The sequence below is a fragment of the Macrosteles quadrilineatus genome, unplaced genomic scaffold (genome assembly GCF_028750875.1).
Source record: "Macrosteles quadrilineatus isolate MER2022 unplaced genomic scaffold, UCM_ALF_1.0 Scaffold_2__2_contigs__length_208266976, whole genome shotgun sequence".
Taxonomy (NCBI): domain Eukaryota; kingdom Metazoa; phylum Arthropoda; class Insecta; order Hemiptera; family Cicadellidae; genus Macrosteles; species Macrosteles quadrilineatus.
The window spans coordinates 48,390,344-48,414,249 of NW_026542595.1; the positions used below are offsets into that span (position 1 = coordinate 48,390,344).

A 23,906-nucleotide genomic window follows, 5' to 3' on the forward strand; every position below is an offset into this window, starting at 1 on the left:
TTTTCTTCAACATTGGCATTATGCACAGCGTTTCTTGTATAGGAAATGTCAAAACCTGTACTGGTCATTTATGTCGACCTTTTTGGGTATTTATCTTTTACAGACATACCCTCGCATAAACTTTTTCTGTCTATTTAGTATTAGGATTCATATCCCAAAGTCCTCAGACGTTTTATATGGACACTCCGTATAGGTTTCTTAGTTTTATTATCATTCGTACTGTCTAAAATAAATATGCAATAAAAAGAATTGTATGAGAACATGTCACATCATCATACTTAAGTATCGATGCTATTAGTAGAACTTGTCGTTGTGTAATTTTTAAATAAAATTTTGACTGACATTACTGACACAGCTCACGAGAAATGCAAAAATAATGCAGGATCGACAGTAAAAATATAAGTCTAATGCTTATTCACTACGAGAATTTTAGCCACATTATAAATACTATAAAAGCCTCAGCAAGGGTACTAAGCACTAACATATTAGTAACAAGTTAATCTTTATTACACATTAAGCACATAAATATAACACAATATGCGTTAATTTTGGGACGGATTTGTGTTTATAGAAAAAATAGATAGAAAATCCAATCTTACAATAACATGTAAAATGCTATGGAATAACAATGTATAAAGCTAATGTATTGACCATGTGTTGGTCACATCTCAGTGCAGCTTCTAGTTCTTATTTGGTCTTCTTGATTTGAGCTGGTTTCTTGATGTAAGTCTGGATGTAAAAGTTAACGAAGAGTGCCATGATGACCGCAACATTGACGACCCAAATAACATTGTAGACCTGAGGTACGGTGCACCGGTTGTATAACAGGTATACCATGAAGCTGATGGCGAACACAAACTGGGTCTACACAAACACAAACATTAGTGTAAAGACATGGTAGCCCTGAGATACGGAGCACTGGTTGTACAACAGGTAAACCATGAAGCTGATGGCGAACACAAACTGGGTCTACACAAACACAAACATTAGTGTAAAGACATGGTAGCCCTGAGATACGGAGCACTGGTTGTACAACAGGTAAACCATGAAGCTGATGGCGAACACAAACTGGGTCTACACAAACACAAACGTTAGTGTAAAGACATGGTAGATCGACAATGTACAATGATTATTCGAACTAATCAGTAAATAAAATGACACTAATCAGGTGTTTAGTTAATTTGTGGATCAACCAATAATAGCACAGTTGTCCGGTCGTTTATAGAACATTTATTTTAGTGTGCATCGAATTAGTAATGGCTCGGTTTTCATATTCGATTACAAGTATAGGTATTTATTTATGTATTACACTCACCAGCTGTAACTTTGTGATATATTTCTTCCACCACAAGTACTTCTGAACTTCAGGTCCTAGTCCAGCCAGAAAGTAATAAGTGTACATGACAACGTGGACGAATGAGTTTAACACACCAAGAACTATTCCTTGCTCAGCTGAAAATATATTTCGTTTGTAAGATATAATATAAATAATATGAAGAGCTTTATATTTATAACAAGATCGGTGATGATACGTGTTTAAACGCTATCATATTAAGCATGTCCTTAAAAAGTAATAACTATTTAAAGAGGTATTTTTTTCAAAATCGATTAATTAAATTAAATCAAAAATATAAAACAATTTAATAACACTTAAATATGAAGAGGACCAAGCGTATAAAACCCCCAAAGTATACAAAAATAATGTTTTAATTTGTTTCCTAGGTCAAGACTAACTAAGCTTATGTGACTGTTGTATTACATTTGGCTATGAAATGAAAAAAAGTTCTGTTTAGCTTATTGATTAAGCCGGGTTTTCCTAGGCGCGTAGTCGGCCAGCGGAGAGAGGAACGCGGAGAGCGGACTCAGCTGGTCTTAGGTAATTTAATGTTACTGTTTTCCTAGCAGCGGAGCGGAATGCCATGTTAATTTCAATTCCGCTCTCCGTTGTCCGCTCTCCACTGGCCGACTCCGCGTCTAGGAAAACCCAGCTTTAAATCCATTCTAGTAAAATAAGATGAGTCATAAATCTCACTTGTTTTAAGATATTTAAAATTTCCATTTAAGCACAAACCCAATTTATTTTATCAACAAACGTATCACGAAATAAGCGTAAATTACTTATCATCTTTGTAGAAGCAAAGTTAATCTTGTAGGATGTCATACCTTGTATATACTTGACACTGAGCCAAGAGAACGCCACCATGCTGGTGTGATGATAGAGATGGAGGAAAGTCACGTGCGAGTCTTTCTTTCGTAGAATCATAAACACCTGCACAAACCTTATTATTGGACAACAATAAAAACCAGTTGCCGTACAGGTATGTCGGACTATTAAGTGTTTTAGGTGTTGATTTAGTGTATTTTTTTAAGTAATGAAACTTTGATGATAACGTTTAGTAAAAGTAAGCTATGATGAATACAAATTATAATATCTCAGAGGCTATGCCAACCACGTAGTTGTGTCATGAATACTAAGGACTGTCTTAGAGGATCTTTTCTGTTTGTCAAAAATGACACCTAATGCATAGCATATTGTAAAAACATATTTAAAACATAAAACAAATATTTTCTCTTACATTGTGTTAAATACCCAGTGTCATGGCAAATACGTTATAGAAATAGTTTAAATGTAATATTCGTTAGTGTGTAAGATAACCTATGGTGTTTATAGTAGTATAATGAAATCATAAAACCAGTCAGTGTTGTGATTTAGGAATTTGTGAGATTCTGGTAGTTTTACTTGATAATATAGGAATTGCTTAAACTGTTTGCCTTAGTTTTGTTAATTAAAAATGAGAGTGTTATTTAGTATAATGTGCGATAACAACGGAATCGTATATGACGTCACGTGCCATAGAAATCACTATCAATCCAAAGATGTTACTTGAAGTTGTGCCAATCAAGAATAAATACTTTATTGGGCACACTGTTTCTTTAACATTGGAGAAGTTCCAAAACCGTACGTGCCTTAGAGCTTTATATTGACCCAAAGATGTTACTTGAAGCTGTGCTAATCAAGAATAAAGACTGTATAGGGTACACTGTTTCTTTAACAACGGAGGAGTTTCAAAACGTTACGTGCCTTACAACTTTATATTGACCCAAAGATGTTACTTGAAGCTGTGCTAATCAAGAATAAAGACTGTATAGGGTACACTGTTTCTTCAAAATCGGAGGGGTTTCTAAACGTTACGGGCCTTGCAACTTTATATTGACCCAAAGATGTTACTTGAAGCTGTGCTAATCAAGAATAAAGACTGTATAGGGTACACTGTTTCTTTAAACAACGAAGGAGTTCCAAAACGTTACGCGGCTTTCAACTTTATACTGACCCAAAGATGTTCTTTGAAGTTGTACTAATCATAAGTTATGATTCTTACGGGTACCCTGTTGATTACAATAGAGGGGCTAATTGTCGCAAATGTGTTTTTTTTTCTTTTAATGACTAAAACTATCTGGTAAATACAAAAATCTACTGACACACTGACATTGACCACTATCCACTGACTAGCCCCATGGCTTGGTTGGCTCCAACAGATTCGTCTATGTATATATTCAGAGTAAACAATAACACGCAGTAGCCAAGAGTAGTAACCCAAGCCAGTATTCTTCCCTTGTTTGGGCGGTTTGGGAAAGTTCACCTTGAATGGCATTACAACAACGTGAGTCAAGAGCAACAGAGCTGTAGGTTGGAATGTTACTTCAATGGTGTCCCAATGGACACGACCGGCAAGCACGAGTAACAATGTGCTTGAAATGAGTTGTAAATGTGCCACTGATGAATACAATGGAAGTCCAAGGTTTATTCTGGAAATGGTTAACCTTGATCAAGTAAGTTGAGCTAATTACCTACAAAGTGTTTGGTTTTTTTGCTTATTTGTTAACACAACTACTTTGGGTAACAATCGTCAACGCATTGATTTTAAGTCACTCAGTCAGTTAAGTCACTCAATTTCATAAGTGTTATTCAATATACACAATGCGAGTGAAAATGTGTTTACAGAATATTTATGCGAAAACGTAAATCGTATTTTTAAACGGAGCTTCACTGTAAACATTCAACTTAGGAAACTAATTAGGTACTCATTTATGAAGTGACCAATTTTAATGACTAAAAAAATACTATACTGAACGTTATAGTATATTCAAAATGTAACATATACAAATTACCTCCACAAAACTATATATTCCTATTTCATTGAATAATATATTTTGCTGATGTTACTGTAAAACAGGTACGCGTACAATTTAATTATGATAAACTGTTATTTTTTATTATTTTCTTAACTTAATCAGGAAAGCCCGCTTTCCCCAAAGGGTTTTAAAAGATTATTAACATCAACTTTTAACGCGTTAAGTAGGGCTGGTACATTCCTAGCAGTTCTTACTCCTCGATGGCGGTAAAAAAATAATCTTTAATATATAACATTATTTACTTACAGTATCAATCATATCAACGATCTTAGCGAACAAGTAGCACCAAGATGCGAGATGAAGCTGGAAACAAAGAATATATCCATTACGATACATATTCAGTAGGCCGATAGTCAGCTGTGGAATCTCGTTTACCTTTATAAATGTCTTGAAAAGGAAACTAAGCCTGAAGTCCTGTTTTTTACAACGTTTTAATAAAGAAATGCCTTTGATACAACTATTTGACTGTTTTATTAACAAACGTTTAGATTAATCTTTCAATGCATAAAATTAGATATAAAGCTTGAATTTTAAGCATAAAATCATGTGTTAGATTACATAAGGTAAAACTTAGTTGAATATACGAAATGTATAAATGATCAAAACAGATCCAACTCTATTTAAAGTCTCCTTATTTAATATTTGGGATATGCTTTATATATGTTTAGTCCAATTTAAAAAAGGATTGAATATTATCCATTGATGACTGCTTACCTCGGTCCTTAAAGGATTCAACTTTGGGTCCAGCGGATGACATCCATGTTCGATTACATACGAAATGGCAGTACTGTGCGTAAAGAACTGTAAAACATTGTAAAATTGAGTTTTAAAAGTCGCTAACACCGTAACCCACACATGAGATAAATATAATACCATTTTTGGAAATCGTTACTGTCTCTCTTTGCTAAAAATAGCTTCCAATATACTGTAATTTATATTGGTCATTAAGCTTTAAGAAATGTTTTGCAAAGAAAACCAAACATTGTTTCCACGTATTATTCATTGTTACAATATTAAATTTATAGAAACAAATCGTAGCTCTATAAAAAAGTGCATAGCCTGTAACTGCAATAATGTTCTTTGAGTTTTGCAAAAAAGACTTTGCAATACAGTATCTACAAATGATTTATATTGGGTTATACATTTTAAACATGAGACCAGTCAACTTTAAATATTATGTGCTGAATAAACTATGTAGGTTAAAAAATCCAAACGTATTGTTTAACTTAATACCCCTTCGTAAATAAAGACTATTTAGAGTTATTTCCACAAACCTAGGAACTGTTATTGAGGCTACAGTGATAGCGTCTAGTTAACAATCAGAATCCGTCCTAATTACAATGCGTTGCATCAAACTATTTGTCAGCCTTGGGCAGTGTTGTGTAAATCAAACATAGCAGGTGAGAGTGTCTACACAGTGCTGGACGTGGACATCTTGTAATTGAGAGTGAAAGTGTGGACGGAGACAGGTTGTGGCGCGGGCTGTCAGACTCAGCACTCTGCAGACCCGGAAAACGACCAAGTCACCTTGGGACAACCTTCCACTCGACCGGTCCCGTTTTTCGACCAACCCGACAGGTTCCATTGTTTGACTCACAGCCAATTGACTAACCCGATCCATCCATTGTAAACGTCAGCTACTTTATAATAACAGCTATAAACAATGGCAATTTCTGGTAGAGAATATAATTTTGTTTCATTTTGTACTAATAATTGATAGCCCAAATTACATCTGAGTCCAGAATCAAAATAGCAAATTTCAGATTTGAAGGCTAGATTATAACCACTTGGATACACAGGGAACTCAGAGCTCATAACTTTTTAGGTATATTGTATTTATCGGAACCCGATACAAAATCATCTAGCTTTGAATAGTGTAATATCCTTTTACCTAACCCGCCATGTTAAACTTCCCTATCCCAAGCGTGATGTATACAACTTCCTTACTTCTCGAGTGATGTAAAGTTGAAAAAAACTCACTCGGTGATGTAATGAAACCCATTTAAATAACATTGAGTGCTTAACTTAAAAAAATATACCTCTATGGAGCCAACGACGTTCAAAGCTAGAAATCAGCTGTGCGCTTGAATATTATTGTTATGCTTTAAAGTATTTTCCTAACCTAGCTTTTGTTTGTAAAAGAACGTTACTGTTAGACGATGAGTGAAATGGATAATGAAAAATATTGTACGTAAACCCATGTATATTGTCGGGTCAGGTAAAATCGTGTACGTTACACGTTGCGCAAGAGCGTGTTTACATCTCTTAGGTGAATTATGCAACTCGCTTCCGCTCGTTGCACAACATTCACCTGCGTGATGTAAAAACGCTCTTACTACACTTGTAATGTAAATAGCTATAACACTCCTAGAGCTTCTCTCCTGTGTAGTGAAACAGCTTAATAGATGAGTTGAAGTTTTGATTATATCCCACCAAGCAATTACTCATAGTGAAGTTTTAACTAACTTATTTGAGACATAAATATAATGTAGCACTTTGGCCCTCACTTGCCAAGAGAACAGGATATTTATGTATAGTATTTTTGAAGAAATGATACATTGAAAATTATTTACAACATTAGTCGTTTGTTTACGAGTTGTTGTGCACTGAAATCCACAGTAATGAAGAAAAACAAATATACTTGATTTCAATGAATATAAAGCTATAAGTATAAGGTATAAGTTATAAGTAATAAAACTAAATATATGGAAACCGTTGTTCTACCCGGTTTGCAAATTGCCAAGTATTGACTAAAACAGGAGGGAAATAAGCATGTTTGTTCAATGAAGGTGATATGCACATTTTTTACTTAGGTAGATGGTAATTAGTATCTGTTTGGGGAAAATTCTTGAGGTTCCTTCACTGTGTATTTTTTAAATAGAGTGTTCGGGAAGAAATAACCACAATTGCCAGCCAATCAAACCTAGACTAGGAGGATTTCCATTTAGCTTATATGGGATTGTCACTTAAATATATTCTTTAAAATGTCATATTAAGCATTAGGTAAAAAAGCAATAGGTTTAATGAGTACTTAGGGTTGCTGCTGCAGGGAAATTAATAGTGTGTTTTTTATACAATATTAAAAGCCTACTATAAAATTAGATTTTTCCATATTGTATCAAAATATTTGCATAAACAAGTAAACTACAACTCTTTACTTATTCTCTATAACAGCTTGCATGGGGATTTCAAATTTTTTAATTTGTTTTTGTTTGGACAGGTTGTTTAATTTTCTCAATAACTGTTAACACCGCTTTAATATATTTTTGTCTAATCTCTACAAAATTGATATTAACAAAATTGCCAAACTTTGTGTTTTCAGGGTCAAAATGGAAATTCCAACTTTTACCATATAAAAAATCCCCGTTCGAATATTCCGACCATGGTTCACGAAGTCCTCAAATAAACATAGGTTTGAACGTTTGAATTAAATATTTTTTTAAATCTAATAATCTTTATCGAGCCATCGTGCAAACTAATAATAATAATATATAAAAAAATGCAAAACTTGATTGAAGTGTATTTTGTGTTGAAATGTATGTAACGTGATCAATAAAAGGTAGTAATTTTGTTAATTTAACTCTAAAACAACATCCATACAACGATACTAAAATTGAAATGGTGTTATCGCTATCAGATAGATTTTATATGGTTGGAAAAAGTTACATGAGTCTCACCCATCCAACGAGAGCTCCGTTGTAGATGACCTGGTAGAGGTTATAGACCATCATCAGGTGACGAAGGTCCATAGCCTTACGTTGTCTCATGATACTGGGGCCCAGCCACAGCACAAACCCCAGGTAGGAACTGAGAATGGCCAGAACAGGCCATGGTGTGGCCAGCAGCGCCCACGAGTTGAGCATGGACTCTGGCCAGACACACAGAATAATCAATCATATTTACTAACAGTGTTCCCACTATGCACTTATTAAAATTTGTTTGATATTATTGATCAGAATTTTCGCCTTTCTTTGGCCGATACAACAGTTTCGTAGACACGATACACATTTTAACGGCATTTTCTACTAAAGATTTACTTATGCCTGGGCATCAACTAGCTGTTAATTAGGTCATAGTAAAGTCTCTTCAGTAAAGAAAGTTTTTGACGTTAAGTTGGTACTTAATTCTTTACAGCAATTAAATAAGATATGGTGTCTTTTTATTTCAATTATTTGCGTTTAGAAGAATAAAAATCGGTCACCTCGTTATACCTACAATTGCATAGTCATTAGGATAGTAAATGTTCTCAGTAAGTACTAATATTTTCTAAAAGCAACAAAAACGATCCAAACGAGCATTAACATATTTCCCATAAATTATAAAAGTTATTAGTATACTAATGTTGAGGTCAGGTAAATTAAATGTATTTCTTTTGGTTTGAGATTGTTTCGAAGACACAATAGCTATTCGGTGTCAATAACCACATAATATATTTAAAATCCAGTTTTTTTATTTCCTACAGATTAAATCAACTCCTGCATAGGATTGGAATTGTTTTTACACTCATCCCATGTATCCAACTTTGATTAGACATTGATCCTACTGTTAGAATACTGTGACAGAGAAATTAGTGTTAAAAGATTCTTTTAAACATGAATAATTTTATCCAGTATTTTTGTGAGATCCTAGTCCTAGGTCTGAAATATTTTTCAGCATAAGTAGAATAAACACTTAAATTTTTTTTATTAAGTTGAAAGCGCTAAAAAAACATTAGTTTGAATTGCTTGAAAAAAAAACCAGGTAAAACTAAAGTTCAGCCTTAATAACGTGTATCTGTTTGTTGTGCGACATTGTGATACCAAAAATAGTTATTGAGTCTTTGAAGGCGTTACATGAAAGTATAATGCATTCGAAGCATCAAACGTATAATATTTATGTAGTTAAGTCTATAGATTTACAATCTAATTACAGAATAAATAAGTTAAATTTTACCTTGCAAATATAAAAATGTTAGTTTGAAGTTGGAGTATGGTTTTAACGCATGTGAATATAGACTATTTTGACTGTGATTTGGGTTGTTTTCAAGGTTAAACAGGTAATTGTCTAAGTAATCCATGAAAACTACGAATATTTTTATCTTTTCTCGACAGCTGACATAGATCGTCACTTTGTTGATCACTCTCCAGATAAATCGAGAGACACATTGTATATAGTAAGATTAAATGTGTCGAATAATGTAGCCTGTAGGTTTATTAGACTCAGATAACTACTATACTGTACATATTGTGGGCTCCAAAAACGACTGTTTTGATTGCTTGCATAGCGACCTTAATTACACGCTTATTGTGAAGATAAATTGCATAGGGCAAAATACATTACATAAGCATGTACGTGTAAGCCATTTCAGTCAACGGATTTGGGGCAGGTCCGTATTTAAACTTAAGGGGTAATCATGTTAAAATCATGTTTCTGCTCCTTTGTAAATTGACTATTTTATCACTTGGGCGTAAAGTGACTCTTTTCGACCCGAGCTCAAGCGTGACGAGTCTGCAAGAATGCAACAATAGCGATAACTGATGAAACCGATCGATTCCTAATATCGAATCATGCGATCTAATACGATAGAAGATTACCTGTGATTACAACTGCTGACTAGGGCCTAAAAAGCATTTTTACTCCTTAGCCTAGTTGGTAAAAGAACTTCTTTAGATTATAAACGGCTGTTGTTGCTGCAGTATGACGAAAAATAATATTAATTAATTTAAACGACTTATATAAGTAAGGAAAACAATGCAAAATGTATTTATGTACTCTTGTTTTTCTAGAAAATGGTTCTGTTAAGACCCCCAATAATATGAATTTCCCTTATACTCCATATGAAAAACTTCGAAGGATGGAATTCCGATTTTGTAACGACTGTGGGGTACTTACCCTCATCCAACGGAATGTCCTGGGTTGCGTTGAGGGTCGCTGATGTTGCGGTCATCGTCCCCATCTAAAATCATAGCTAACTTGTATACACTATGGACTAAACCTTATAGGAATAGCTCGCCGTGTTTACTAATCCATCCTGAGCACTATTAGGAAGCGTTTACTAGGCATTAATGTAGTCATAATTAACATTGAAATAGTAATACATAGCAAAATAACGATTTGTGTATTGCCTTCAAATGACGAAATAATATACGTGTTTGGGTATCTAGGCCCCAGTATCTTTCTAGCATGCAGCTGTAGCAGTCTTATTATTATAATCAATCTTATATTTCAGTAGCTAAATCTTTGCATTTACATGGGCTTGTTTTGATTTAAACAATACTATTCAAGTTAAGTTATACTAGTGTACCTGTTGCTCGAATTCGAGCAATTGCATTACAGGCAACTCAAAGATTATGGAAATACTCACAATCTACACAACAGTTAGATATAATCAAAATCTTTTGTAAATATCTTATCTTTTTTCAAAAAGCTGATCTTGTTTTTTTTTAGTGTTTTCTACAAATTTTTCCCTCTCATAGCCGCATTAGGTTGTCTATGATAACGATTATAAAAGAAAAAAAACATTATTTCTATTTCTTCTACTTGGTTGTGTTCTATGACTTTTTCTATGTTTTCATTGTTTGCAAATTGGTTATTTCAATGATTGCTCAAGAAATGTAGAACAGTGTTCATTCAGTTTTATTTTTAGCCTATATCAAATTGTCCAGGATTTCTCATTCTTTTCCATTCTAATAATTACACCAACCCAAGTTTCGTCTACAGATGCAATATGCCAGAGAATATCACCTATTGGATACAGACATTAATCTCCAAGAAGTGGTAAAAAAGGCAGAAACCAACCCATACAATAGATATAAGTTAACTCCATAAGATATAACTTTAAAAGTTACTGTGATATTAGGATTTTCCACTGATTTGGTAATAGAACATTATATTGCAAAACATGACACGATGCAGAAGAAAATCAATTTTAAAATCAGAAAAATCCATTTCAAATACTGTACTTCATTTTGACAAATTCAATAAATCACAATTTAAATATTAACAGCTGTTGCATTAAAAAGTAGTGTAGAATTATGCATATGGTCGTAATGTAAGCAAATCTGAATAGGCAACTTTAAAGGCTTCTGGGGCAGAGCCCCAAGGGAATTTACCTCTTTCCTCTTTTGATGGCTCATCTACAGACCAAGACCTTTCTTTAGAGACCCCTACCAAGTTTCTACGTCCAGCCGTTCTCTCAAATTAGCTGTGACAAAAACCCCGTTTTCCTCCATAAGAATAACATGGGATGGGAATTTAAAAAACACGGGGGCAGAGCCCCAAGGGAATTCACCATGTTTCTCTTTTGATGGCTCATCTACAGACCAAGACCTTTCTTTAGACACCTCTACCGAGTTTCTACGCCCAGCCATTCTCTCAAAATAGCTGTGACAAAGAAAAACAGTTTCAAATTAATATATAGATTAATGGAAAAACGATTTCCCAACCAAACAACGGTTATCTAGTGTTTGATCGAGTTGTGCTGGAACCTTGGCTTTACCTTAATAGCTGTAGACATGTGGAAGAGGATTCTAATGTATTGCTGAGGTAAATTAAATATTACTCTAACCTGTTATTATGAAATGTCCCAATCCGTTACAGGTAGTGTTTTCCTAGACTTAGACCGTGTAAAATATACTTTAGCTAACTTAAACGCAATTAAGTGTTACCTAATTAAGTGTTACCAGTCTAGCTAAGTTTGGGACTGTCGCTTATTTGAAGTTAGTGTCAGTTAAGACGATATTTTTATAAGCATAATATATGTTGATGATTTCTACTATTTCATTTCAATGCTGTTGAGACTTGTGGTTGAACATACACGTATTTTAAAACAAAACAGCTGTACTTTATTTAAAAAACCGGATTTAATCCCATTTTATCCTATATAGACACCAAAATATTACAGCTATAGTTACAAACGTAGCTGATCAAAATCAAACCTACATTTTTTGTAGGATTTGCACGGAATCATAAGGAATAAAACGATGCAAGTTATAAATTATAATATAAAACAATAGTAGCTTGGGCACAAATTACTTGGGGTACTATATGAAATAAAAGAATTTCGCGAAAAAATACATGTTGCTAGTAATCAACAGATTTGAAGTAAAGATACCATTCAAATAACATAAAGCTTTAACTCTGTTGCTCAAAAAAACTAACTTAAAAACGGTACTTACCGTAAGCCGAGCACACCACTAAGCGTTTGGGAAAAAATCAGTGTGAGCAAATCCGTGAGGCAGGTAGCCAAGGCCGGGGACCTGCTACACCAGACCTGGGCTTGGGCAGACGGCCTCGAGACACGAGGAAACTGACAGTACTGGATTCTTCGGTTTTTGTATACTTAAAAGTCTTTGTACTGGGGGATACAAACTCATACATACCCGTTATGCAAGTTTCAAGATTCGAGACCCTCCAGAATAGTTGTTTCCAACCGTACTAATGTGGTAAGAATAGGCTCATATTATACCGTTAACTAAAACAAACCGTAACACCGTTGTCTTCAGCATGAAAACATCGTCATATATCATATCTACCGATATACCTATCATTTAAAATTTATTATTATGGCAAAAAAATAATTACTTACATTAAAATGAATGAGTGTGCACTAACTACGTGACTAAAATGGCAACTAGATTATACAGTACTGCATACTGCAGAATATTATGACTGATGGTGCTGTATGTACTTAACATTTTAGATTGCTTTGTGCTGGTTAACCTAGTTAGGCTACTAATTAATCCCAAACAATCGAAAGACAAAACTCTTACTTTAATGGGTTTTAGAAGATCACTTAACTGCATTGTGATTTTATTTGTAATTTGAGTACGACTGACGTGAATGAGATATGTTTATAACTTTAACTTAAGAGTAAAACACGAGAAACTGGTAACACCACGAAACATAATTGGGCAATGGGCACGCTAAATCCCAATATCAATCTTGATTATAATGTTTAAAAAAATGTGTAGTTACAAAAGTTAAAGTACTGCCTTTTAAAACATTTTAGGCGATAATTGATGTTACTCTGAATGCAATAGCATTATATGGTTTATAGTTTATAGTTCAACTTTATACAAGATAAGATAGTCTTTAAGACACGAGTAAAAAAAATTAGGTACGAACGTTTGCGAGTGACTTCTACGAGTGTCGTAAAGGCTAATACACGTTTTTGTTTAATTACTAACAATCACTACTCATAAGGTCTAAGAGAGGTTACATTTTCGTTTATAACCTCACATTGCCACTGATTGTGATGCAACGACTCATTGTTCGAACCACTCACTCATTGTATAAACAATTGATTGTACTTGACAGCATTGCAATTTCACTTCTTTTCTCTCAATCCTTGAACCTTATTGGTCCATCTTGTACTGCAAAGTAACAAAAACAATGCTGTTAAGTAAGTAAACAATACTGTTAAGTGAATCCTTTCAATTCCAAGAACTACATTAAAAAGGCTGGTTAAAAAAAGTAAAATAATAACGTAATTAAAAGTGTCATAACGTAATCATAGGTAGTTTATTAATTCAATTAACAAATTAGCACCATGCTGGTAAAGGGGAAAATATATTATTTTAATCCTTCAATTATGTGTCATAACAAACTTAAAATATATGCTTTGTGTCATAATATTAGAAGATATTTAACATAAGGAGATAAACGGAGTAAACTGATGTCACCATCTACTTTTTAGCCCCAGAAGTAATTGCCATCAAGTGCAGTGTGTATTCACAACTAGAGCAGTTTGGTCGTCTGTCCTGCCCCACCGCCGCCGCCGCCGCCGCTCTCTGTATTCAGAACATAACCACAACTGCATTATTCATGCCGCCTAACGCCTCAGATATTCATTCATTGACTGAGGCGAGTTATGATTCAGTCCAAAGCGTGAATCCTGGTTTCACTTTAGAGCCTCTTGAATTACACATTTCTCATTCCAAATGTATTTTTTAATGGTTACTTTTCAAAGTTTTCAACCATCCCAATGAATTAATTAGTGATAGCTACGTATCACGGCATTTTCTAAGCGTTATAATTTTAATAGTTTTATTTTTTTTAGCTCTACAGTTTAAAGGTGCTGTGTAAAACAGAAACCAATTAAAAGGTTCTAGATGATCATATTTATTTTATTTATATTATACAACATTTTTTATTTTACTAATTATATCTAGGGAAACATACTTGATAAATATTACAACTAACAAAACTGTATTTTTATGTAGGTAGTACCCATACTTAGGTGTTTTAAGAGTATTTCTATTATGCGTTAACTTTAGAAGTAGGATTTTCATGAACACTTTTCAAAACTAAATTGGTAATATAATATTACATTTTCTGGTTTATGTACAACTTGACTCGTAAAAGCAGGGTGTTTCAACTAAACAAAGAAGATTATCATCTAGTCTAATAAGAATATGTGACTGCCATGCAATTTCAAACAATAAATACGAGTATAAATTAAAACTTATAAATACAAAATTTAAAAGACGTACTATACTAATACAGTTCAATAATAAAAATCGTGATTTTACTTTAAATATCAAAGTTACAAAGAAACAACTTTGATAACGAACGCGTATTTTCTTTGATTATGGAACCGTTTAAATTATTTATCTAAAACATAGACTTTTGGCTAAGGCCATTAGTGCACCAAAAATTTAAGGAATCCGTTTAGAAAAGATTTTCTAATTCTTGACACGTATGTACATAAATCAAATTATGACTTGTTAGAACACTAAAAAGATTTTTTTTTAATAATACATGGTGGTTTAAATATTCAATCTTGTTTTTTCCTTATGTACGCGTTGATGTAAAACTTGGAGAAGAGGTACAAGAAGACGAAGCCGTTGAGCATCGTGTAGGTGGTGAAGAACTTTGGCACCTCACAGTCTCGGACCAGCAGACTCAGTAGGAAGGTGACGATGAATATGAACTGCGCCTGCAAACAACAATGAATAACATCAGTGCGATGAAAACTTGTATCCGCTATAGTTCACACCATCATACATGTTTCATAACGTTTATCCAACTTCCCTATAGGGAAGTAATTATTACCGTAGATGACACGGTAAGACTTTTACACGGGACCGATTTACTTTTATTATTTTGATGTCCTCAGAGGCCAAAAACACCATTCGATCAAATCTTTATTTATGAGTATTTATTTATGTTCAGTTTGAAATTATGGGTCACAACCCTACGTTTAAATTTGAAAAAAAAGAACTTTGTATCCAATATGGCAGATCCAAGATGGCAGCAAAAAATTTATACCCAGTCAATATGAAGTACTGACTACACTACAATGATCTAACATGGTCCGGAGATGATATCTGAAATGTAGAAAAACATAGGGGGGAACTCATTTAATACTGATTTAATACTCCGTGAACACGATAACTTGAGTAATTTTTGTCCGATTTTTATGAAATTTGGTGTAACGGTGTAAGGCAGGATAAACATGACTGAGACCGCGAACCAGCATGATCGGACCATGAGAACGGGGTTTAACGGGTGGTTTTATGGGGTCAAAATTGGTATTTCTCATTTTTGACACTCAAAATAAAAAAATTCCCAATCATCTCTAGACCTTTTTAAAGAGATTTAAAAAACAAATAATTTAGTATATCAAAGGATTTCTGTTCGGTTATTAGTAACGGAGAGGATAAAAAAAACCAAATTTAAAATTCCCGTGTTATTCTTATGGAGGGCATCTAAAAAGTTGCTATACTTCATAAATCATTTAAAGTTCAAAGTTCTCGAAAGGTTATACATTTAAACATTTGTTTGAGTCTTATCAATTTTGATTTGACCCTAGTAAAACGCGGAATACATTATTTATATAAAATAATTGTTAAGTATTGTATGTATTTTATTTTTAATTTCAAAGTATTTCAAAGAATTAATGATAACAAAATATATATATCTAGCCTTGGAAACAGATCAACATTACCATTCTTAAACAATATTTTATGCCTAATGACAAAATTTTATTCATGATATTTTTATCAAAATTAAATCAATCCCCGTACACTATTTATAGTGATATAGTTTTTTTATATAAAAACAATTCATATTATAAAATGTATGTGTAATTTGGATAGTAAAATAATAGTATATTCAAATTTAATAGTAGAGTTCAAAGCTTACAATAAATGTCGAACCTTAACGAATATCGTTATCATAATGTGTCTAGTAACCGTGATTTCGGCGTGACTATATTGAGTTTTTGGAAATACTACTTAAATCAAAAGACATAGGTTTGTAAAATTCCCTTTAGAGAATTGAAACTTCTGTCAGTCTTTAGTTTGATTTAAAATGTTTTACGGTGTTGGATTTTTCGGCTTTCTTTAGTAGGGGTCTAGTTACTACCCAATATTGACCTTTTGTAAGCATCATAAATATTCCAACGACAGATGATACCTGAGTTCAAAATAGAACCCGTTGGATCAAACTACAACCAGGATTCAAAGGTCATTTGAAAATCATCTAATAAGATAACTGAATACTCTAAAGCGGCCCACACACTAGCGCGCATGTGCCTTGCGTGGCTCGTGGTGAGGTGACTGCGAGCGGCTCTAGGCACATGTGCGATTCAATTGGTAACCACACACTAAAGACACATGCGCGCAAACCACCGTCTTTGGCGATTCAAATAGTGGGCTATAACAGCAAATTCAACATATATTATATGTTTTATTGAAATCATTCTAATAAACCCCTTTGTATCGCCCCCATGTAATTTTTACCTACTATTTGTTTTTCATTTTGGATTTTTCTTAACAAGGAAATTTTTTTTAAGTTGCAAGCAAAGTCACTAAAGAATCAAATTTGCCTTCAAAAAATACATTAGACGTGATTATACTTCAATTGATAGGGTGAGTTATTAGTTGTATGTACTGTATTATGGTTTTTGTGTTTACAATAAGCTTATGGGCCTAAAAAAGTGAGAAATAAGGTATTAAAGAATATGAGGGTTGTATTATTTAATATAAGGGTATAAGGGTCGTATTTAGAGTAGCCTATTAGGGTTATAGACTTAGATTTAATTAGTTTAATTAGTTCTAATTAATTGGTTCACATCGATATGAAGCTCTCAAAGAGTTGATTTCAGTCTCCACAAACGTATCGCCACTGTCAGGAAACACCCCCTTGCATTTTGTTATTAATAACTCCTTAATTTCTTTTCTCATGTATTTGTTTGAAAAGTTTACACTTTTCACGTCCCAATAACACGTTTGTGATCTATAAAGCTCTATAAACTCAGACCAAAACTTTCTTATGTCATTACAGGACATCTTAACCGCACAACAAAGAAGTTCATAACCTAAAAACAAGGACAAATAAAATACAACACGTGGGGCAAGTGTTAATGCCGTTAACTCAACGGCAGTTAATGTTACACTGTGCCACGCAGGCGCAGACCTTGTATTTCCCGATTTACAGTATATGCAGCTATGGTTAGTACTGCTAGCTTGCGAACATATGCCTCGGTTTCCCACAGACTGGCGCGCATCATATCTCGCGCACTTGTGACGATGCTCGAAGGTCCGGCGGCAGGCACCAGGCACCTCGCATGCGCGTCGCGAGCATGGGCACATTTACCCACACATTGAGGCGCATGTGCGTAGAGCTGTTCGCGCGTCACATGTGCGCGCACAAGCGCCCCAGTGTGTGGGCCGCTTAACTTAATGCCACTAAGTGTTACATGTAAGCTAAATTAAATTACATCAACGTCAACTAAGAACAGACCAATTTAAAACGAAGACGATGGTTGTTGAAGTGTCTGTTATAATATTATTTAGACTTCAAAAGTCGACCTGGCCTGACCTTGGTACAATCCCGGTACAAATGCCACTACACTCCCACGTTTTATTTGGGTCTTAAGCTATTTCTAGATGCGCAAAGCCGATTAGAGGACAATACCATAGAATCCCAATGACTCAGATTACTTTCCCTCACATCGCAACCATCTCAATATAGACTTTGACTCTATAATAAACATGTATTTCGAGTATGTTTGCACTATTATTTATACTCTAAAAATCCCATGAGGAAGTGTTTAAACATATACATTGCATTGCCCATGTTCATAAAATTGCAGTTCTAATTATAATTCGAAATTGACTGTTAGATTTTCGGATAGTTTAGTGTAACATTTTTTTAAACTTATATTTTACCCAATACACATCCAATAAAGTAATAATAAACAAATGTTACGAACATATTATACATTTTTTGTCTTGTTAGTACCAAACATAAATCAACGATTATTTATGTAGCACTTTTTCCAGGGAATATCGAACACTGTTATGATAATAAATTAAAGACAATTTAAATTTATACGAATCAATAGTTCACCAACAACAGAGTTAAACTAAACTAGAACAGGAAAAAGGGAAACGTTAGCGATTTAACGTCAGCTGATAAAGTCTGAATGAAGGGAACAGTATCAACACTCAGTATCAACAGGTGGAATGTTATTGCTAGTTAGATGACATGTCTGTTGACGTATTCAACAAAAACATCCTAATGTGACTTCGAATCGGTTCGGTGTTCCGGCTTATATCAGCCAGGTGGCAATAATACCTCTGCAAACCAATTATAACTGTAAACAACGTTAAACCTTTCAGAACTAAGAATACAACCACTTAACCATCACTGTTGAGTGTACAGTCTCTATGAATACCTGGCGCGCCCATTACTATCCTTAAATCCTTAAGAATACTCGTATGTATACTAATGCAAACAGATATTCCACGAATTAATTGTTTTCTATTAAAATACTATTATTAGTCATCATGCACATTTAACAAAAGTTTTTTACATACATAACTATTCTTTAGTAGTTATTTCTTTCAAAATTTAACATTTTCTCAGGAGTATATACACGCATTTTTAAATCATAATTTACATCGCATAGTCTAGATGCTGTGGTAAATCGTAGTAACGAAGTAAACCATTAGAAAATAAGTACTCTGCCGGTAACAAAAAAAAAAAAAAAAAACTAAAATTACCGGTAATTTCTTTTACTTGCCAACATTCAGTCTTCGAAATGTTAAAGTCCGTTTTAAATATTTGTACAAACACTTATTAACATACCAGCTGTAACCTAGTGATGTATGGCTTCCACCAGAGATACCGCTGTACAGACGGTCCCAGAGCTGCTAGGAAGTAGTAGCTGTACATACACACGTGTACAAACGAGTTGACTAGACCTACAGCTACCACCTGCTCTCCTATAACATATCAGTAACATATTGTATTAATACGTTGACTAGCTTCTAAGTTACCAAGTGTTACTTAGCTACTATGGCGCTATTCCAAGTCCTCTAAATGAATATTATTTCGAAATAGAAAATACGGTACACGAAAAAGATACCAGGTTAATAACAGGTACCAGGTCTATTAATGTGTTCATTCAGTTTTTAGTAACGATTGTTCTCGCAATTGCAGTTCCCTGATGAGTTTCCTAAAATCCATAATGGACGGGTCTCCTACGACACCGGACAGGTCTGAAACTTAATAGCTTCGTAATGATCACGCAAGACAAGAAAAGACATAACCAATTAAAGTTCAATGAACTTCGAAAGACTGTACAATAATGTTAATATTAATCTTATACTACTCACCTCTCACGTATTTCAAGAATATCCACGTGGATACTACCATGATCGTGTGGTGGTAGACATGGAGAAATGTCACATGAGACTGCTTCTTTCTGACGACGAAGAAGACCTGAAAAAATTAGTCTTAACTCAGAAAGTTTGCTCGAAGCCAACACATGTTTTTTCTACCACTGAAATATTGAAGTAATCTAAAAACGAAAGTAACGATATTAACCAATACTTACTGTGTCAAGTAAATCCGTCAGTTTTGAAACAAGGTAGTACCATGAGTTCGCGTAGAACTGAAAAAAAAAACAATATTTAAGTGAAATTATATTTTATAAGTGGCCAATGTAATTTACACCTCTTTTAGTCCTATCCAATTAAATAACATCACATTTCATTGGTTCATTTCCCTCACTAATACAATGTCACACTAATCTAAATTACTAGTCAATCAACAATCTAACATCTTGGGCCCCTTTACGTGCTTATATAGCAGAATTTGGTTGGAAATGACATTCGGAAATAACAACATTAAATACAAGCAGGAAATAATTTGCTGTTGTTCGCCAAGAGGAAATACAATACCACCAAGTTAAATCTTCAAAATTATGATTCATAAACAAATTATAAGATTAAAAACAGAAATTATAACATAGCCAAGGTATGTTTCACATAATGGTAACTGAGGGACCTCAATTAAGTTTGTATTATTTTCTTACAATTTTTTTATGTTAGAGCAGGCAGGTTAGCACTTAAGAATACACTGACGAAGCCACACTAAGCATCAAAAACAATTAAATACTTTTCAGACTGCTCCATCCCCTAACTAGTTTAGCCTAGATTTAAATTGCAGAAACTCTACCGACAATTAATTATCGTCACGATCAACCCGATTTTTTTATTGTGAGACGAGCACTGTAACTTCTAAGTTAAGTGAGCAAGGCTGAATATGATTAAATCATGTATTACTACAAAAACCAATGCAAATTAATGATAAATAGGGCGATAGATTGCTATTATAACCCTCAAAATTATTTATATGGATGAGTAAATTACTTATCCTGCAGTTTTACGCTATTCGCCACTACATCCCTGCCTCCCCTTGTACGGTCGTGAGATAGATGGCAGTTTAACCTCACACATGTCACTGTCACTCATAAGGTAATTAATGTCTGCTGCTGTATTAAGTCTTGTCACAACGATTTGTGGTAAACGTATTTAGCGTGTTTAACGGTAATTAAGACACTCGTGTCTCGTGTTACACTAAACTAGAGATTTCACTGACGAGAATCGCGTATTATCTTGTTAGAGAGGATTTAGGTGTATGATTAATTATTGTAATATCTGTACAATTTGTAAACAAACTTTGTCATAGACGTCAGTAGTTAATTGTAGCTATGTAGTTGTATTTTCTTTGTGATTAATTTCAATTCTTAATCTTGTGACGTTAGTTGAAGATCTACACTTCCCATTAATCAAGACGTTTGATGCGTGCAAAGTAATATGATGAGTTTGATGATGAGTCAAACGGGCAAGACATGGTGTCCGCAGCGATTTAAGATAGTGCTGATAATCACTGGCCTCAAACCAGCAAAATATACAATATCAGCCAAAACTAGAAACAAAAATAATATCGTAAATGTCAGAGTTAGTTGTTTTTAGGTATATTAACTACCATTTATTTCCTGGTATCCTACCATCACAACGCACTTTTCAACTCAGTGTATTCGATACAACATCGATCGTGGTCAGATTAGTGCTATAATCTGACAGAAGCAATGTTATTTTAAGTGGATTTGAACTGTATACCTCATGCTTTAGCGGGTTGATGTCTTGAGGTATCGGATGGCACGTGTGGTTCAACACATACCAGATGGCGCCTTCCACGAGAAAGAACTGAAACAGACATGTATAGTTACCTTAAAAAATACAACCTTATTGGACGAATATGAGTAGTTAAGCTAAAATTGGTTTTATAAATGTATATATAATTAAATAGTTTAGTAACTGTTAGAATAAAAGCAACGTGTTAAAATTTCCCAAAATATTATCAGTTTGCACTCATTGAAAATAATTCACTTTGATTTAAAAATATATATAACACAAGCTAATGACACGATTGACCTGTTATCTTATATTTCAGAATGTGCTTTCAGCGTCTCATACTCATGTTTTAGCTTCATGGCTTAAAATAAACTCACCTTAACAAATATCCTCAAATTGTATAGTACTTGAAATAAGTTGTAACCCATCATTATGTTTCTGATCTCAAACGGCTTTTGCGTGCTCATGTAGTCGGGGCCCAGTTTGAGCACAAAGTACAGGTATGCGACGAGCAGCGCTACAATGGGATACGGACTGCTCATGAACACCCATTGATCTATCTCGTGAACTGAAACATAACAAAAATATCAACCTAATTTAAAAGAAAAAAGAAAACAGCAAAACTACCTTAACTCAGGGGTTAAAATATGTTGATTAACTCAAGGTACTACGTTTAAGAGTTAATAACTTATAAAATACATATTTTTAAAACATGTTTTTAGTAACTAAAGTATTTAAGGGTATTTAGAGAGCTGAATATTTTATTTAAATACATGTTTTTCGCATTACATAAACGTTTGCCACAGTTGATTTTAAATAAATATACTCATTTACTATTTTATATCGTAAGCCACCGCCAACAAACGCTGATTTCAAATGTATCACTGAATCCAAATTATTATTACAGAAATTCGGTTAGCTTACCATTGCCTCTTAAGCTGCTCTCAGTTGTTTCGTTGAAGAGATGAGGATAGATCCGGCAGAAGTCATACGTACAGTTGGCCATTTTCTGCAATCAAACATTTTATGTATTACTTTCAAGGACCTCATAGATACCTTATTTTGCAACCAGACTAGTATCCTACCAATTAAATAAATATTAAATCACCATTAATTATTTCAGATACTTGCTGTTTTAATCGTTGGCTGATTGTTTTAATGTATGTTAATATTTTTACTTACACTTTACTTTGATTTCAACCCATGTACTTAAATAGAGAAATTTACGTTAAAAAAATTCAAGGGTTCTCGTAAAATGATTACTAGGTTATCAATGAATTTAAATATTTGATTTTAATTGATTGATTGAATCATTGTCTTTCGAATATACTATATTATTATAAGTCAGTAAAATTCATAACGATCATTTTTTTATTAGCTAGCTTAATTTTCTTTAAATTGTAATGAATAGCCTTAATTAGCCTATGGCAATACAGTGATTACAGTTGGTTTCTGAGACAGATCTTTTGCCTAACCTGCTGGACCACATGTGGTGTCAAAATCACTTGCTTGTAAACTTGATTTAACATCACCCTGGTTATTAAAACACTTAGAAAACTGTGTACGACTTTGATTATTGCAGAATGTATTTTAGAAAATGTATTACTGTAATCGTTTTGTCTTAGGCATGTTACCTTTATGTCTATACTGATTACAGAAAATAGCGAAACTATATCATCAATAAAGGTTTATGAATTATCTCCGATTGCGATTCAAATGTACATTATTAAAACTTTTGAAAAAGGTTGTTTTTTTACCTAAGGTAAAAAACATTGACCCATATTATGGCTCAGATAAAACTAAAACTGAAATAAATAACAGACTTACTGAAAGAGACGTAAAGGAGCTAGCAGGAACCTGTGATAGAGCCTGGGTACAACTGACTATTGATAAGATCAAACATGACCTGGTCTAAGTGTTGGCAAATATCCTCTCGCATACCATTGACTGAATGACTGATTTGGTAATACACTCAAGATCTCACACCTTTACATTGGCCGGGCCTTTCTCTTTATATTGATATGTTAAATCAAATAAACTGGATCCTTCAGGGTTTTAACGTTTAATATGAATTATATTTTGCTATTTTTAGTGTTAAGACTTTATATGCACGGATCTATAACCGGTATAACTAAAACTTTTAATTAAACAAACTTGCAAATTAAGATCGTTCCTTGTGAAAGAAAGGAGCCGCGAAAGCTCCTTTGAGTTAACCCTGCAGAACTTGGATAAGGTATCAGCAAAGGGAGCCAAGCAGGATTCAAAGAGACCCGCATCCCTAGGCTGATAACGGCCCGC

The 23,906-nt window shown here is 33.8% G+C and overlaps 2 protein-coding genes across 3 annotated transcripts; both read right to left on the minus strand.

The window, feature by feature from the left end:
* Positions 1-485: 485 nt before the first annotated feature.
* Positions 486-12,457, minus strand: LOC128986800 (elongation of very long chain fatty acids protein 4-like). Of its 2 annotated transcripts, none has more exons than XM_054407323.1 (8): positions 12,351-12,450; positions 10,066-10,129; positions 7,872-8,062; positions 4,909-4,995; positions 4,441-4,497; positions 2,164-2,269; positions 1,316-1,452; positions 486-864 (listed from the first exon to the last, which is right to left on the minus strand). In XM_054407323.1, the coding sequence occupies exons 2-8, from the start codon at positions 10,127-10,129 to the stop codon at positions 688-690; spliced, it is 819 nt and encodes a 272-aa protein (XP_054263298.1). In that variant the 5' UTR covers positions 12,351-12,450; the 3' UTR covers positions 486-687. The 2 variants fall into 2 exon arrangements, with proteins under 2 accessions (XP_054263298.1, XP_054263299.1); XM_054407324.1 differs by lacking the exon at positions 486-864 and adding an exon at positions 892-1,074 and having other exon boundaries at positions 12,351-12,457.
* A 1,892-nt stretch (positions 12,458-14,349) lies between these two features.
* Positions 14,350-23,496, minus strand: LOC128986799 (elongation of very long chain fatty acids protein AAEL008004-like). The gene is made up of 8 exons (XM_054407322.1): positions 23,436-23,496; positions 22,533-22,617; positions 21,986-22,176; positions 21,594-21,680; positions 20,024-20,080; positions 19,803-19,908; positions 19,273-19,409; positions 14,350-15,112 (listed from the first exon to the last, which is right to left on the minus strand). The coding sequence occupies exons 2-8, from the start codon at positions 22,612-22,614 to the stop codon at positions 14,951-14,953; spliced, it is 822 nt and encodes a 273-aa protein (XP_054263297.1). The 5' UTR covers positions 22,615-22,617; positions 23,436-23,496; the 3' UTR covers positions 14,350-14,950.
* Between the last annotated feature and the right edge of the window lie 410 nt (positions 23,497-23,906).